The following is an 18,209-nucleotide window of genomic DNA, read 5'->3' as shown; positions in this document are numbered from 1 at the left end:
TCTACATCGCTCCCTAACCCACTCCACATCGCTCCCTAACCCACTCTACATCGCCCCTTAACCCACTCTACATCGCTCCTTTATCCACTCTACATCGCCCCTTTACCCACTCTACATTGCCCCTTTACCCACTCTACATCGCTCCCTAATCCACTCCACATCGCTCCTTTACCCACTCTACATCGCTCCTTTACCCACTCCACATCGCCCCTTTACCCACTCTACATCGCTCCCTTATCCACTCTACATCGCTCCTTTATCCACTCTACATCGCCCCTTAACCTCCTCTAATCGCCCCTTAACCTCCTCTAATCGCCCCTTTATCCACTCTCCATCGCCCCTTAACCCACTCTACATCGCCCCTTAACCCACTCTACATCGCTCCTCTATCCACTCTACATCGCCCCTTAACCCACTCTACATCGCTCCTCTATCCACTCTACATCGCCCCTTTGTCCACTCTACATCGCCCCTTAACCCACTCTACATCGCTCCTTAATCCACTCCACATCGCTCCTTTATCCACTCTACATCGCCCCTTAACCCACTCTACATCGCTCCTTCATTCACTCTACATCGCTCCCTAATCCACTCTACATCGCCCCTTAACCCACTCTACATCGCCGCTTTGTCCACTCTACATCGCCCCTTAACCCACTCTACATCGCTCCTTAATCCACTCCACATCGCTCCTTTATCCACTCTACATCGCTCCCTAACCCACTCTACATCGCTCCCTAACCCACTCTACATCGCTCTTTTATCCACTCTACATCGCCCCTTAAACCACTCCACATCGCTCCCTAACCCACTCTACATCCCTTTAATTACCTCGCCATAATACCGCTGTGACCTCTTTAGACCACAATAATAACTTGTGCCTTGTCACCCTTCCCTTCCCCTCTTCCACCTCTTGCCACTGCCCTGACCATGTGCCGCCTAGTGAGCTTGACAAGTAATTTGACAAAATTTTGAACCTTAAAATTACCTCAAATAACAACCCTAATAACATCCTTAATAACCTCTGCACTGACCTCGAAACCTTCCTCGGCTTCAACAAAGACTCCAAAGGCTACGACGGCACTGGTATTGTGTACTCTGACTTGGATAGGCTGTGTGATGGAGTGATGGGATTTTTGAGTGGTGTGCTTGAAGCGGTGAAAGATGATGAAGCGGTTAAAACGTATGTAATAAACGTCGATGAATTTGTAGAAAAAATAAAAAAATACGTAGGAAACGGACATAAAGGCTTAGTTGAGGTCATGAAGCTTGTCTCGTCCTTGCTGTCCGGGTGGGAACACTTTTTTGACGAACGAACTAAGGAGGTTAAAATGCCATTAGAAAATCTTGAACAACGCATCGCTGAGCATCAAAATGATATTCAGAAAGAAAAAAGTAATTCGCTTGACAAGCAGTTCAAGGACTGGGCGAGGCGGTCCAAGGAGTACCTTGATAAGGTGGAGGAGGCGGAAGAGGCTATGCCAAATCTGGACTGTGATCTACGAAAACGGTTAGAAACACCAATGAAATTGATACAACAGGCTGTGAAATGTTTCCGAACAAGTTGTGAGAATAAAGATTTGGATGCACTTAATAAGGCGGCTAGAACAGAGCTATCGATGCTTAAGCAGGGTGTGAACGAGAATGTTAAGAAAATAATAACGAGTATGGAGAGTAATTTAAAGAATAGGTTCGAAAGCGAGATTCAGACGCCGATTTCTAAAATTAAATTGGAACTTCATGGCATAAACAATATTCTCATTAGATGGATTGCGACAGCAGAGCACCTAGTGACGGACGCTCTGGTGACAGTAGAGAAAGTTTTAGGAAAATTCGATACAAAGAACATATCAGGTACAAAATATCAGACGGTCGAATATGCGGCAGTAAGATTGAAACAAAGTGCCGACACGCTTTGGAAGTCTGTACAGCAAGCGAAGAAGGGGCTACGCGGCTTGAATGGAATCATTAGTGAAGCGGTTATAGCCTTGGAAAAACTGTACACTAAAAAAATTCAAGACGTGGTTAGTAATGTGGTAAATGATGTAGACGAAGCTTTGAGCGGTATTTCCAAAGTGGACGAAGCTGTCAGGAAAGGTGTGGTGAATCTCAGAGATGCGATTGTTAAGCAGGGTATACATAAATTCGTAAACAAGTTTAGTGTAGGAACGTTCGGCGGAATAGCAGACGCTGCCACAACTAATTGGAGTCCTGTTGTTGTATCTTCCCTAAAACTTGAAGGCACGGACCTCATGCTTTGGCTTGTAGAGGCAGCCAGAGATGGCCTTGAGAAAGTTAGAAGCTCTTCTGGTATTAACCTTTCACAATCTGGAGAACGAAATGCGCCATTAAAAGCTATAATGTACGCCTTGGAAAGCATAAAAAGTGCGAGGCGCAAGAATGGTGATATAGAAAAATCTCTCTTTACAGCAATCGGTAACGACTTTCATAAAGAGATACAGGGAGTCATACCAGGCACTACGAATGTCATGGAACTTAGCAATATTATGACAGAGTATCATGAGCAGATGAAAAATGGCAATGGACGTGGAGGCGACGGCAATTTCACAGGATTAATAAGGGGAATAAAAGAAGAATTAGGAGATGGCATTACAGTTGAAGGAGGTAAAGTTACTGTAGCTGCTTCGTCTTTTCAAGAGTATACTGGAGCAAAAGGGAAAAAAGACCTACTCAACACTGAAATCGAAAAAGTGCAATCTCTAGGTTACGATGTCCTAAATGCTGCAAGGCACAGTGGTGGTGAAGAATATTCCGACAGTACATTTTCGGACCAATTAAAAAGTTTTCAGAACTCATTAGAAACATTTGCAAACGACATTAAGGCGCTAGTTGACAAAGAGACAATAAGCTCAGCAGGTAATGATGATGGCATAAAGCAACTATTGAGAGGTCTCAAAACCATGATTGGTGCAGGCCCTGATGACGAGCATAATACGCTTCACAAAATCAAAAAACGCATCGACGATCTCATTGCTAATACTGTTACATCGAATTTGAAAACATTAATCGATAAAGCGAAAGTTTTTCATAATGAAACTATTCCCGGACAAGTGAATCAAGGTATCCAACTAATCAGAGAACACATTGAGCAACGATTTCGAGTGACAAATGACGCGATTATAAGCAAAACGCGAGAGATATATGCCGCGCGTAGATTAAGAGAGAATCAAGAATTGCAACTCTGCGTTATAGAGCAACTCGAGTCGATAACAGAAATTATCAACAAAAACCTCAACACCGGCCTGAAGGGCTTCCTCAAGACGCTGAGCGGGGATTATGTCGACATTTATTTGGCTGGTTATGAGGAGCGTCCGAAGCATATCCCTCCTAAAGCTCAGAAGTCCAATCTGCTCGACCCAGTGAAGAGCGATCTTGACGGGGCTCAGCAACATGGAGAGAAAGTGAAATCGCTAATCGACAATCTCAAGAACTATTCTGAACACATCTTCGATTACCTGCAAAAAGACCTCAAACAGATTTTCGCCTCCCAGCCTCGGGTCATCGGTGACTATCCCAACCGTATCACCACCATCCGCTCGAACCTCACCGATCTCCTCACCCACATCAGCGCTAAGCAACACTTCGACCACCAGGTGCCCGGGATGCTAGAAACGCTCAAGACGTCCCTTACCACCTTCACCTCCTCGCACTTCGGCAACGCATCCTACCCCGTGCTCGACGCCTTTCCCCGAAGCCTGGAGCAGTTCGTCGGGGAGCTGGAGAGGATGTATGTGAACGGGTATGAGGGTGAAGAGTGGAAAAAAGAGCATCAAAATAATTATGCCAAAATCTTGTTTACTTGCATACCAATGCTCTTGGAAAATTTCACCGAGCTGAAGGGGAAGTGCACGGACGGAGGTAGTTGGGGTGGAAAACGAATTAATGTTTCTGTCGAGAACGCGAAGTACAAGACGGTAAATGCGCTTGGCAGATATATGCAACGCCTTGGATACGCAGTTTCGAAGGAAAACGATTCCCATGAAGGCGAGTTGAGGAATAAGCCAGAGTGCACAGGTAATACCATTGGTGGTTTCCTCGCGGGTACCGTCATATCTCCCACTAATGAATACTATCTCATTGGCGTTATTGACAATATATTTAATTACCTAAACGAATATAACGACGTTTGCCACTTCATAGTCCACCCTAAGCCCAAGATACCCTGTAACATATTCGAAATGCTTTGTTGGTTTTCCGGCCTACCGCATAATCCCGTATATACAACTATGCGCGACGTAACTGTCAGCGACCTGTTTGTCGAGCAGAAAGAAGACGGTGCGGACGACTCTATCACTGTTACAGCCATAAGCGACGCGCCGATAATAGCGTACCCTAACGACATTACATACAGCAAAGTTAGCAGCATTGTAACGCATATCACATCAAAGGCGTATGACGTTCTGGCTAAAGTTCTAGGTAACGGTGACGCGTACACCATGTACGCTTCTGACTTCTCCAATAATTCATTGAAGTTGAAATATCCAACATCGGGCGACGAGTGTCTCCAGATTTTATTAGAAATGCTTCGCAGAGTGTTTCCCGTTTTCAGATTCTTGTACAGCCAGTGCAATCTGACTGCGAAACATCACGGCTGGGCAGGGTGCCAGTACGGTAAAGATACCCCTACGACCAAATGGCAATGTAGCAAGCAACCAGAGACAGAACCAACGTGCGAACCAAAATGCAAACCAAATTGCCAACCTACGTCGCCACTAATGTGCTATCTGAACGACTGTCTGCCGGGCCATCTGCCGCATCACTTAACGAGTGTTGGCTGTAAATCCGAATGTAGGACATGTCCCAAATTAACACCAGGTATGCCTTGCTTGACTCCCCTTGGCTTCAGAGGGTTTTCTGGATCCACTAAAACAGGTGGGGACCTTTTCGAAATTATAGATGCGTTCCTCAACTTCGATGATATTTCATGTATTTTCTCCCTTATACCGAGACCACCATCTACTCTACCTGAGCTCTTCGGTTTCACGTTATCCTTAGTCGACGGATGGAACACCAATGGCAGTCACTCGCTTCTCAGATGGCTAATGGACTCTATTTCCAACCAATCAATTCAATTATATAGCCGTCCTTCCGATCTGACGGGTGCCCTTAGAAATGCATACAGCGGCAGTCAGACCAGCCATGGTGACAATCATATCGATCACACAAAAGCTGCCATGTCAAGCCTTTCGAATTCAAAGTCGTGCATTCTACCTAACAAGGAGGTATTTTGTGCTCCTTATCTGGCGTCACTATGTCATGATTCGCAATATTATTTGGCAGAAAAGCATGCGGACAACTACCTTTCGTGGGCTATATATCTTCCATGGAGACTACACGGATATCTTAAATCCTTTTTGAATGCATTCCAAAGCATCTCCTGCCAGGACTGGGGATGCAGAAAATGTCAACAGGGCGACAAGTGTAGACCAGGTCAACACGGTGTCGGCTACAACTGTAAGTGCCACGCACTTGTACGTTGCGGAGGTGTGCTGAGCACATTTTATAATTACGGTTTTACATTCGGCAATTCAACAAAGCTGTTAGATGTGAACGAACGACGGTATTGTCGTGACTTCTACAGTCAACTTAGAAACGTGGTAGAATCATCATATTTCAAAGACCTGTTCACCGAGTGTGACAACTTCATTTGGACCATCAGAGAACCGTTCACCTATCTCGTCCTGGCACTTTGGTCGCTATCTCTCTTCTACCTCCTCTGCGTAATGGTTGGCAGACTGGATGTGCTCCACATACGCTCACACCTGAGGATACCGTCGTCGCACAAGATAACAGCGCAATCATTGTTGGCAGCAGCGCAAGTCGGAAGGCTTGCCAAGATATCGTACCTGCAACCGTGATCGTACTCACGTCTGTAATTCACATCAACTCACGTAACTACTCACTTAGAGAATCACCTACTCACCTAAATAACAAACGTAGTCTAATGTTTTGAATTACTCTAGCGGCAACCTGTGAACTAAATAGCGTTAAGATTAAGTGATGAGTAAACGACCAAGCTAAGTGCTAAGCTGGCACACAGGCAAAGTGCTGAGCAAGCAACCAGGCTAAGTGTTGACCTAGCGACCAGGCAAAGTGCTAAGCTGGCACCCAGGCAAAGTGCTAAGCTGGCACCCAGGCAACGTGCTAAGCTGGCGACCAGGCAAAGTGCTAAGCTAGCACACAGGCAAAGTGGTAAGCTGGCACCCAGGCAAAGTGCTAAGCAAGCAACCAGGCAAAGTGGTAAGCTAGCACACAAGCAAAGTGGTAAGCTGGCACACAGGCAAAGTGGTAAGCTAGCACACAGGCAAAGTGCTAAGCTAGCAACCAGGCAAAGTGGTAAGCTGGCGGATGAAACGTAATATGGCAAGTTGGTTGTTGCGTTGAGCTGTGCGTTGACTGTGAGAGGTGTCTGCGTTGCCTATTGAGTCAGTGTCACGTGAGGCTGGGTGATTGGTTTCTAACGTAGGCGGTCGTGAAGGCCGCGGCGGGTGACCTAAGTCGTGTGTTGCGAGTCGCTGGCACGGTGGCGTAATCGGCGTTGGCCTCGTTAAGTAGCGTTTATAGGCAGCGATGTAGCGATTGTTAATATCACATTTAGGCACGTAGCCGACACGCTCCGCCAGTATGGCGCCGATACCGCGGCTCGTAGCACGGTGCTGCTGCACTGTGGGAGTTGAGCGCACGGGGTTCGCTGCAATTTTAATGGCGTTGCGAATAGTGAGTAATTTAGAGTGACAGTTGGTGCCGATAACATGCGTCGCGTCAGGCGTAACCGTGGTATCCTGGGCAGCGTGGGTGTCGGTGGCCTGGGCTGGGTGGATACAGGGGTGAGGGTTAAGTAAGTCATGTTGCAGTTGGTGAGTGCGTTGCTAGGTGATTGACATGTCTGCAGGGTGAGGGGACTGGGAGCGGCAGTGGTACGTGTTGCAGTTGGTGAGTGCTGCTTGAGTGATTGATATGTCTGCAGGGTGAGGGGACTGGGAGCGGCAGTGGTACGTGTTGCAGTTGGTGAGTGCTGCTTGAGTGATTGATATGTTTGCAGGCTGAGGGGACTGGGAGCGGCAGTGGTACGTGTTGCAGTTGGTGAGTGCTGCTTGAGTGATTGATATGTCTGCAGGCTGAGGGAAGATGTCGGGAATAACGATTAGGTCAGGTGCTCCGTGTTCGGAGTGTGATTATAGTTGTATAACTTATCAAACGTGTAACTGCTGTCGCTGGTGTTGTAAAGTATGTAAGACTCAATCATGCCGTGTATGTTTGATTTGGTATTTCTACAGGGACTCGGGTCCAAAGGAATGTCATCCTAAGGGATGTCGTTCCAAAAAAAAAGAATGCACTGAACCCACTTGTCCATGTAACTGTTGCATACAGAAATGTCAAGAGCAGCCTGAAACCTGCAGTCCCCCCGCTCCACGCCCTCTCTCTGATTCCTCCGATGCTCAGCCTCACGCCGGCGGTCAAGATCATGCATCCCGTACCGAAGCTCTCATTGATGAAAACGAATCTCATTCTGCCTCCACACCTTCCCCCCCTCCCTACTCCGTCATCGCCGCCGTCATCGTTGCCATCATCCTGCTCGACCTGTGCATCTTCCGCTTCCCGGTGGGCCGCAACATCCGCGATTTCCTCGTACGCAAGATACCCTTCTGCATCGCGTTTTACAGCTAATCTTGACAATTTGGTGGTGCAAATTTCTTAATCAAAATCCCACTGATCACCTAACTGGCAACTGACATCTAATGTTCTAGACAGAGTAATGATTGCGTTGATGATCAATCACATGAGCAGTGAGGTGACCTACCACCTGACTTAGTAACTGACCAAGACACTGACCTAAGTGCTGACCAAGACACTGACCTAAGTGCTGACCAAGGTGCTGACCAAAGTGTTGACCAAGGTGCTGACCAATGCCATGACCAAAGTGGTGACCAAGCACCTGACCAAGTTGATGGTCACAGCAGCGATGACATGGTCACAGCAGCGATGACATGGTCACGGCAGCAATGACATGGTCACGGCAGCGATGTCTTGGTCACGGCAGCGATGACATGCTTACGGCAGCGATGTCTTGGTCACGGCAGCGATGACATGGTTACGGCAGCGATGACATGGTCACGGCAGCGATGACATGGTCACGGCAGCGATGACATGGTTACGGCAGCGATGACATGGTCACGGCAGCGATGACATGCTTACGGCAGCGATGTCTTGGTCACGGCAGCGATGTCTTGGTCACGGCAGCGATGACATGGTTACGGCAGCGATGACATGGTTACGGCAGCGATGACATGGTTACGGCAGCGATGACATGGTCACCAGAGTAGTGATTAAAATCCACTCCACATCGCTCCTCTACCCACTCTACATCGCCCCTTTACCCACTCTACATCGCCCCTTAACGCACTCTACATCGCTCCCTAACCCACTCTACATCGCCCCTTAACCCACTCCACATCGCTCCTTATCCACTCCACATCGCCCCTTTATCCACTCCACATCGCCCCTTTACCCACTCCACATCGCCCCTTAACCCACTCCACATCGCTCCTTTATCCACTCCACATCGCCCCTTTACCCACTCCACATCGCTCCCTAACCCACTCTACATCGCCCCTTAATCCACTCTACATCGCCCCTTAATCCACTCTACATCGCTCCCTAACCCACTCTACATCGCTCTTTTATCCACTCTACATCGCCCCTTAAACCACTCCACATCGCTCCCTAACCCACTCTACATCCCTTTAATTACCTCGCCATAATACCGCTGTGACCTCTTTAGACCACAATAATAACTTGTGCCTTGTCACCCTTCACTTCCCTTCTTCCACCTCTTGCCACTGCCCTGACCATGCGCCGCCTAGTGAGCTTGACAAGAAATTTGACAAAATTTAAAACCTCAAAATTACCTCAAATAATGACCCTACTAACATCCTTACTAACCTCTGTTCCGGCCTCGAAAAGTTTCTCGGCTTCAACTCTACTTCCAAAGGCTACGACGGCACTGGGATTGTCTACTCTGACCTTGACAGGCTGTGTGACGGGGTGATGGGATTTTTGTATCAGGTGCTTAAGGATGTCAGCGAGAAACAGCCGTACGAAACAGGTAAGAAATTCATAGATACATTAATTAGTGATCATTTAGAGCCTAATTTGAATCTAGGTCACGATGGTTTTTGCAAGGCGTTTCCCACATTAAGCCTGAACGTCGACAGGTACAATAAGCAAGTGAAGTCGTCGAATGAAAGCATTAAGAATAAAATACAGACTTTCAGTAAAGAAATGCAGCAACTTAACAAAACGGTAAGTGAAATACAAAATGATAATGCTCTTGCAGATGACGCCAAGCAAATTGGACTGAACGAGGAGTTAGTTAAGAAGAGCCTGGCAGATTGTCAGCGGAAAGCTGAAAACTTCACTAATGACTTAGATGTCAAAAATAGTCACAATAGCAACAAGGACGCCATTAATGATTTTAACGAAAAGTTGCGTGACAAAATTGTGAGTGTCCATCAGACGCTGGTTCACGAAAAAAATCGGCTGAGCGAGTTGGCGAAAAAGGAGGAAGAGAAGTTGGCGGCTACGAAAACGAAAATTACGGAGGCGCTCGATGGCGTCAAAAGTAAGGTTAACGAGCACATTTGCAAGGAAGTAAATACTCTTGTCACGCACTTCACGAAAAAAATTCAGGCCATTTTGCAGAAGCTCAACGATATCAATAGTAAGCTGAAGTCATACATCAGTGAGCTGGACAGGTGGATTAGAGAAGCGCAGAGTTCTGTCATTACTGTCCAAGGGCATGTGGATATCATACTGAAAGAGTTTGATAAGGAGGATAAGAGCATTAAACCGGAGAAAATTATAAAGGACGCACATGATTTGCGATTCCAGGGAGACAACCTATTGGCCCTTGCAAGCCAGGCCAAGAGGGAAGTTGACGAGACTGTTAAAAAGGCACTTGAGGCTGTAATAAAGATGGACGGGGAACTGAAGGAGGATTTGTTTGGTGTGAGGGAGGCGATTAAGCAAGCACTCGGTCAGGTTAATGAGAAAATTAAGCATCTCGCCGAGACGTTCACGGAGATTCATGACCCATCCAATAGAAACATAAAAGGAATTTTCGAGCATATTAGAAATAAGGTTATTAACACTAGAGGTTCCAGCCGACAAAAAACAGGCTTACAAGGCATTTTAGACCAAGTGAGAAATCATATAAAGGGGTTCTGGACAACATTTGACGGCAAGCTTGAAGAGTGGATAACGGACATACTGCAGAAGCAACCGGTGAAAGGGTATTTGAAGGATTACGTTACGGGTGCTAACAGCGGTAAATTTAAGGACGGCTATGAGACCATGGATGACAATGAAGTTAATGGCAAACTTAACAAAGAATTATCGCATCACATTTTATGGCAGCTTAAGCGTGAAGTAATTCCAAAAGCCAACAATTCTTTTCCATCTTCGCAAAATAAGAACGTAGTTGATGATTTGCGTGACGTCACAACGCTTTGTACAAATCTAGCTGAAGAGCTGGATAAACAACTGAAGTCCGATATACTCATAAAAGCCAATAGCATTATCTCTAGTATATACAGGGCAGTTGAAGGCGAAGTCAAAAAAAACCCTGAACCCCCAAACAGTTTAAATCTCATAAATGCTCTTCATTCGCTGTTCCCCGCGTTAGCCGCTAAAACTCGGCAAGTCGCCGCGGAACTTCAATCGCTGACTAACGACAAACAGCTGCGTACTTATAATATCGGTAAAAACATAAATGATGCCTTGTCAGCTGCTAATATAATCTTTGAAGATCTTCAAAAGGCGGTTGGGCGAAATAGCGGTGGACTCAGCAATACCGATCACGCTGACAACTTAGACAGGGCCATCGGCCAGGTGACGAGGACGCTGGAAAAGCAGTTGCCGGTAACTCTTGAGAATAAAGTAAACCTACAAACGACAGATTCAACCATTTTCCAAAAATATAAACAGCAAGTATCACAAGGTGATACCTTGGCAACCGCGGCGAAAGACCCCAATGCCCTAACAGGCACCCTCCCCGCTGCGATCAAAAAAATAAAAAACCAGCTATACGAGGCAACGTTAAAAATGATCGAACCGAATGCGCAACCCGGTGAAGGTGCGGAGAAGCAGATTACTCAACAAACTTTCGACGATTTGTTCAACGCAATTAAGCAAAACATCGATGACCTGTGCACGACCATCAGAGAGGTTGGAGGTAACGCCCGAGACAACCTAAGACTTTTGAAGGATACGTATTTTAGCGAAACATCAAATCTCAGAGGTAGTATATACAAAATCAAGCAAGATCTCACCGATCTGCAGAAGAGTTTGGAGACTGGTCTGATTAAAACTACCACGGATGTCTTGAACGGCATGATTCCAACTCGAGACGCCACCATCACGTTGCTTGACAACCATGTTCAACAGGAGGTCAAGATCGCTAGGAACGCTCTAAACATCCACGCGCAGAAGCAGTACATCGAGTCACTAAAAGAGCTGCTGACGGCATTCTCTCTAAAGGTCGAAAAGGAACTCGAACCTTTGCCGAGAGACATTGCACGTGACTTAACCCTTGGTTTCAAAGGTTTTATGACGACATTCGAAAGGGATTTCATTACTAACGAAAAGTCAATTCGAGGTATTAGAGACATGAACCCTAAGTTCACACCTCAAAAGGAGTCCCTGCTAAGCCAGGCTGCTTCCAAATTCTTCGGTAGCGTCAACAGATTTCTGCATGATTTGCATAAACAGCAGGACTTCACGACGGACTTTGAGAAAATTCAGCCAACGCGCGAGGCGCTAGCTAAGTTGTTTGGAGACCTTGTCGATTCACATCACTTCGACCACACATTCAGTATCAATCTAGACGCCCTTGATAATGCAGTCACTGCCTTCAAGCCCGCTACCTACGGCGATGCTAAGTGCCCCTTACTCCTCAATGCTCTGAAAGCAGGCTTCACCCCTCTCGTCGAGGAGCTCAAGAAGGCATACGTGAGCAGTTACTCCGGGAGACAATTGCAAGAGGAGGAACTAGGACACTACGCCAAAATCTGTTGGACCATCACGCCCATCTTATATCAAGAATTGACCGCCTTCAAAGATCACCTTGATATTGATGGTTGGACCACCCATAAAATCTATGACGCCCAAACACCCACCTCCAGCCTCCACGCTCTCTTCTTCCGCGACAACGGGTATGACGTCCATCGTCCTGAGAACGCTGAGCATGGCGAACTGAATCACAGACAAGACTTCAATGGTAGCAGCATTCTCAAACACCTAACCAATCCACATGAACTGTTCAGTCAACGGTCATCTCCCGTCACCGGCATCCCTCAATCGACATCCGGGTCGGACGAGCTAGGTGTAACCATCGCGGAGGAGTGTGGTCTCATCCAAAAACTCTATGATTTCCTGCAGACGTACTTCAAAGTCTGCCACCTTACCCGTATTGACAAACCCCGGGCTCCATGCTCCGTTTACGAAATTCTCGTCTGGTGCAACGGCCTGCAGTTCAACCCCGTATACGAGAAGCTCAAGGCGCAAGTTAGGTCTGAGTTCATGAAGGAGGACAAGGAAAGGCCGGGTACTCAAACGCTGCAGCCCTTCGAAGCGCACCCGTCTGATTTTGAACACACGCATATCGACGAATCGCTCTACAAGGTCTCATCCGACTCCCACGCCGTCCTCACCGCTATCCTAGGGCACGGTCACAGGGACGGAATTTACGCCTGTGAGTTCTCCAACAACTCGCTGAAATTAGATTACCCAACCAGCATGATACTGTTGCTTTGCACGTTGTTCGACCTGCTCAAGCGCCTCTACCACCAGCTGTACTTCCTGCTGCAGCAGTGTCAACTTACAACTCAGCTTAGCGGCTGGAGGGACTGCCACTACGGCAGGGGCATCGGTGGGTCGGGCTGGCAGTGCAACACAAAGCAATGCGCTAAGCAAGACTGCGACCAAAGGCATGACCAAAGTGGTAACCAAACGGGTGAGCAATTTCCCAACTGCGGCGTCAAGTCGCCACTGCAATCGTTCTTGGAGGACGGTTTGAAGGGCCACCTGCCGCATTCGGTGACAGCTAGGGGATCCAGTCTGTCATGTGGCACTTGTGGTAATTCACCTGGTATGCCGTGCAGAACTCCAATGGGCTTCGCTGACATCGGTGCCATCGCGTCGCATACGATGATTGGCCGGAATATATGCGAGGTGCTTGAGTATTTCTGTGGGAGTGCGAAATCGCCTCTCACTAGACTGTGCGGTTACCTCAACTGCCTTTTGCCTAGTGCGCCGAAAACGCTGGCGGACATGTTCAGCTTCTACTATCACCTCACCGATCGCTGGGGTATGCATGGCAATGATCATAAACAACTGGCATTTACAGAGAAAGTCACCGCTGCCAATTTCGGGCGTCAGTATAATGATTTGAAAGTCTACCACTTATTTACCCCTAGCCACTCAGCATTGAAGAAGGGCCACTCCGATGGCAGCCTGGGCAGTCTCGTATGCTTATCAAAGGACTCCGTCGTATGCGGTCCTTATCTGCGTCCCATCACTCACGCCATCTACGAGACTTTCTCGTCAGAACACGCCGATAAATATTTGTCGTGGATTGTCTACCTGACGGCGACGTTCTACGATCTGCTTAAGAAATTGTACGATGAGTGCAATTCCAAATGCGGTGCCAGGGGATCGAATTGCCATGAAAAGGCGTGCATCAAGGAATGTAGAACTACATCCACCACGTATCAACCGCCACGATATCACGATCCCAAATGCAAATCCATTGTACAGTGCAATGCTACGCTGCCGACATTGGCAAAATACGGCTTTGTTCTCGGCAATGCAGAGAAGCTGAACGGAAGTGAACGACCGCAAACGAAACGCACGTGCAGAGATTTCTGTGATGTATTTGCGGAGGCATTTGAGAAGGACTCACATCTTGTGCAACTCTTCAAAGCCATTGATAATTTCATTTTCACCATCAGGCAGCCGTTCATCTGGCTTAACGTGGCACTCTGGTCACTATCCCTGTTCTACCTAATCTGCGTAATGGTTGGCAGACTGGATGTGCTCCACATACGCTCACACCTGAGGATACCGTCATCGCACAAGATAACGGCGCAATCACTGTTGGCTGCAGCGCAAGTCGGAAGGCTTGCCAAGATATCGTATCTACAACCGTAATTGTAGTCACACTTGCGATTCACAGTAACTCACGTAACCACTCACTTAGCGAATCACCTACTCACCTAACAAACAAACGTAGTCTAATGTCTCTAATTACTCTAGCGGCAACCTGTGGACTAAATAGCGTTAAGATTAAGTGATGAGTAAACGACCAAGCTAAGTGCTAAGCTGGCACGCAGGCAATGTGCTAAGCAAGCACGCGGGCAAAGTGGTAACCTAGCACCCAGGCAAAGTGCTAAGCAAGCACCCAGGCAAAGTGGTAACCTAGCAACCAGGCAACGTGGTAAGCTAGCATCCAGGCAAAGTGGTAAGCTGGCACCCAGGCAACGTGTTAAGCAAGCAACCAGGCAAAGTGTTAAGGTAGCAGCCAGGCAAAGTGCTAAGTTGGCAATCAGGCAAAGTGTTAACCTAGCAGCCAGGCAAAGTGGTAAGCTGGCGGATGAATCGTAATTTGGTGGATGTTGTGGCACGTTGATTGCCTGGTGCGTTGAGTTAAGCGTTGCCTGTGAGAGGCGTCCGCGTTGCCCATTGAGTGAGTGTCACGTGAGGCTGGGTGATTGGTCGCTGACGTAGGCGGTCGTGAAGGCCGCGGCTGGTGCCCCAAGTCGTGTGTCGCGAGTCACTGGCACGGTGGCGTAATCGGAGTTGGCCCGGTTAAGTAGCATATATTGGCAGCGATGTAGCGATTGTTAATATCACATTTAGGCACGTAGCCGACACGCTCCGCCAGTATGGCGCCGATACCGCGGCTCGTAGCACGGTGCTGCTGCACTGTGGGAGTTGAGCGCACGGGGTTCGCTGCAATTTTAATGGCGTTGCGAATAGTGAGTAATTTAGAGTGACAGTTGGTGCCGATAACATGCGTCGCGTCAGGCGTAACCGTGGTATCCTGGGCAGCGTGGGTGTCGGTGGCCTGGGCTGGGTGGATACAGGGGTGAGGGTACGTGGTGATGAGGGGACTGGGAGCGGCAGTGGTACGTGTTGCAGTTGGTGAGTGTTGCTTGAGTGATTGATATGTCTGCAGGCTGAGGGGACTGGGACGGCAGTGGTACGTGTTGCAGTTGGTGAGTGCGTTGCTTAGGTGATTGATATGTTTGCAGGTTGAGGGGACTGGGAGGCCGTGGTACGTGTTGCAGTTGGTGAGTGCGTTGTTAGGTGATTGATATGTTTGCAGGCTGAGTGTACTGGGAGCGGCAGTTGTACGTGTCGCAGTTGGTGAGTGCTTGCTTAAGTGATTGACATGTCTGCAGGTTGAGGGGACTGGGAGCGGCAGTGTACGTGTTGCAGTTGGTGAGTGCGTTGGTTAAGTGATTGATATGTTCGCAGGTTGAGGGGACTGGGAGCGGCAGTGGTAGGTGTTGCAGTTGGTGAGTGCGTTGCTTAGGTGATTGATATGTTTGCAGGTTGAGGGGACTGGGAGGCCGTGGTACGTGTTGCAGTTGGTGAGTGCGTTGTTAGGTGATTGATATGTTTGCAGGCTGAGTGTACTGGGAGCGGCAGTTGTACGTGTCGCAGTTGGTGAGTGCTTGCTTAAGTGATTGACATGTCTGCAGGTTGAGGGGAGTGGGCGCGTCAGTGGTACGTGTTGCAGTTGGTGAGTGCTTGCTTAGGTGATTGATATGTTCGCAGGTTGAGGTGACTGGGCGCGGCAGTGGTACGTGTTGCAGTTGGTGAGTGTTTGCTTGAGTGATTGATATGTTAGCAGGTTGAGGGGACTGGGAGCGGCAGTGGTACGTGTTGTGGTTGGTGAGTGCTTGCGTAAGTGATTGATATGCTTGCAGGTTGAGGGGAGTGGAAGCGGCAGTGGTAGTGTTGCAGTTGGTGAGTGCGTTGCTAGGTGATTGATATGTTAGCAGGTTGAGGGGCCTGGGAACGGCAGTGGTAGTGTTGCAGTTGGTGAGTGCTTGCTAGGTGATTGATATGTTTGCAGTTGAGGGGAGTGGGCGCGTCAGTGGTACGTGTTGCAGTTGGTGAGTGCTTGCTTAGGTGATTGATATGTTCGCAGGTTGAGGTGACTGGGAGCGGCAGTGGTACGTGTTGCAGTTGGTGAGTGTTTGCTTGAGTGATTGATATGTCTGCAGGTTGAGGGGACTGGGAGCGGGGGGAAGATGACGGGGATGAGTAATTGGGATTTCCCCTGTAAGTGCAACAACAAATGTCAAAAACCTAACTGTAAGTGTTGTCCCTATTGTTGCACAGGATGTAGCATATCAAGGTGTTTTCGATGTTTTAATTTGTCTTTTTTGCGCAAGAGTGGATTTCCGTGCTACTCTCCGGCATGTGTTGGTTGTAACACTGACAGTTGTCCATGTGACTGTTGTGAAAAACTACGCCCTCCCCTCTATTATCATAGAGCTACCGGTCAATGGTCTACGTCCCTTACCCCCGATTCCCACCTTTCTTCTAGTCTACAGCGTGTCTCCTCTTCTACTACCGTAACACGTTCCTCCAGCGGATCCAGTTCTGCTCACACCACGAATCCCTCCAAGTCTTCCAACCTCACCGTACCAATCATCATCGCCGCCGTCGCCCTCATCATCATCGTCATCTGCGCCATGATTTACTTCCGCATCCGGCCGTTCCACAGGGTGCGGTACCTACTGCGCAGCTAATCACAAAAACCTAACTGCCAACTGACATCTAATGTCATAGACAGTAATGATTGCGTTGATGATCAATTACATGGGCAGTGAGATGGCTACTTCCTTCCCTCCCTACTCCGCCATCGTCCCCGTCGCCCTTATCATCGTCGTCATCTGCGTCATGATCTACTTCCGCATCCGGCCGTTCCACAGGGTGCGGTATCTACTGCGCAGCTAATAACAATAACCCAACTGGCAAGTGACATCTAATGTTCTAGACAGTAATGATTGCATTGATGACAAATCACATGAGCAGTGAGGTGACTACTCCACCTGACCAATGTGTTGACCAAAGTGCTGACCAATGCCATGACCAACGTGCTGACCAACGTGCTGACCAACGTGCTGACCAAAACGCTGACCAATGTGTTGACCAATGTGTTGACCAAAGTGCTGACCAATGCCATGACCAACGTGCTGACCAACGTGCTGACCAAGGTGCTGACCAAAGCGCTGACCAATGCCATGACCAATGTGCTGACCAATCACCTGACGAAAGTGATGACCAAGCACCTGACCAACACCATGACCAAGGTGCTGACCAAAGTGGTGACTAATGTGCTGACCAAAGTGGTGACTAATGTGCTGACCTAGTGGCTGACCAAGGTGCTGACCAATGCCATGACCAAAGTGCTGACCAATGTGCTGACCTATGTGCTGACCAAAGTGTTGACCAAGGTGCTGACCAAAGCCATGACCAAGGTGCTGACCAATGCCATGACCAAAGTGCTGACCAATGTGCTGACCAATGCCATGACCAATGCCATGACCAAAGTGGTGACCAAGGTGCTGACCAAGGTGCTGACCAAGGTGCTGACCAAGCACCTGACCAAGTTGATGGACACGGCAGCGATGATATGGTTACGGCAGCGATGACATGGTTACGGCAGCGATGACTGGTCACGGCAGCGATGACATGGTTACGGCAGCGATGACATGGTTATGGCAGCGATGACATGGTCACGGCAGCGGTGACATGGTCACGGCAGCGATGACATTGCCACGGCAGCGATGACATGGTCACGGCAGCGATGACATTGCCACGGCAGCGATGACATTGCCACGGCAGCGATGACATGGTTACGGCAGCGATGACATGGTTACGGCAGCGATGACATGGTTATGGCAGCGATGACATGGTCACGGCAGCGATGACATTGCCACGGCAGCGATGACATGGTCACGGCAGCGATGACATGGTCACGGCAGCGATGTCATGGTCACGGCAGCGATGTCATGGTCACGGCAGCGATGTCATGGTCACGGCAGCGATGTCATGGTCACGGCAGCGATGACATGGTTACAGCAGCGATGATATGGTTACGGCAGCGGTGA

General features: G+C 48.5%; 2 protein-coding genes across 2 annotated transcripts; both read left to right on the top strand.

Moving 5' to 3' along the window:
- Positions 1-1,127: 1,127 nt before the first annotated feature.
- BBBOND_0006160 (hypothetical protein, conserved) lies at positions 1,128-5,879 on the top strand (the record flags this gene model as incomplete). The annotated part of the gene is made up of 1 exon (XM_012915442.1): positions 1,128-5,879. The coding sequence occupies one exon, from the start codon at positions 1,128-1,130 to the stop codon at positions 5,877-5,879; it is 4,752 nt and encodes a 1,583-aa protein (XP_012770896.1).
- Positions 5,880-9,069: 3,190 nt separating this feature from the next.
- Positions 9,070-14,229, top strand: BBBOND_0006150 (hypothetical protein, conserved; the record flags this gene model as incomplete). The annotated part of the gene is made up of 1 exon (XM_012915441.1): positions 9,070-14,229. One exon carries the CDS (start codon positions 9,070-9,072, stop codon positions 14,227-14,229), a length of 5,160 nt encoding a protein of 1,719 aa, XP_012770895.1.
- Positions 14,230-18,209: the final 3,980 nt, after the last annotated feature.

Source organism: Babesia bigemina, scaffold Bbigscaff_77273 (genome assembly GCF_000981445.1).
Source record: "Babesia bigemina genome assembly Bbig001, scaffold Bbigscaff_77273".
Lineage (NCBI taxonomy): Eukaryota > Apicomplexa > Aconoidasida > Piroplasmida > Babesiidae > Babesia > Babesia bigemina.
This window is presented reverse-complemented; position numbering and strand designations above follow the sequence as displayed.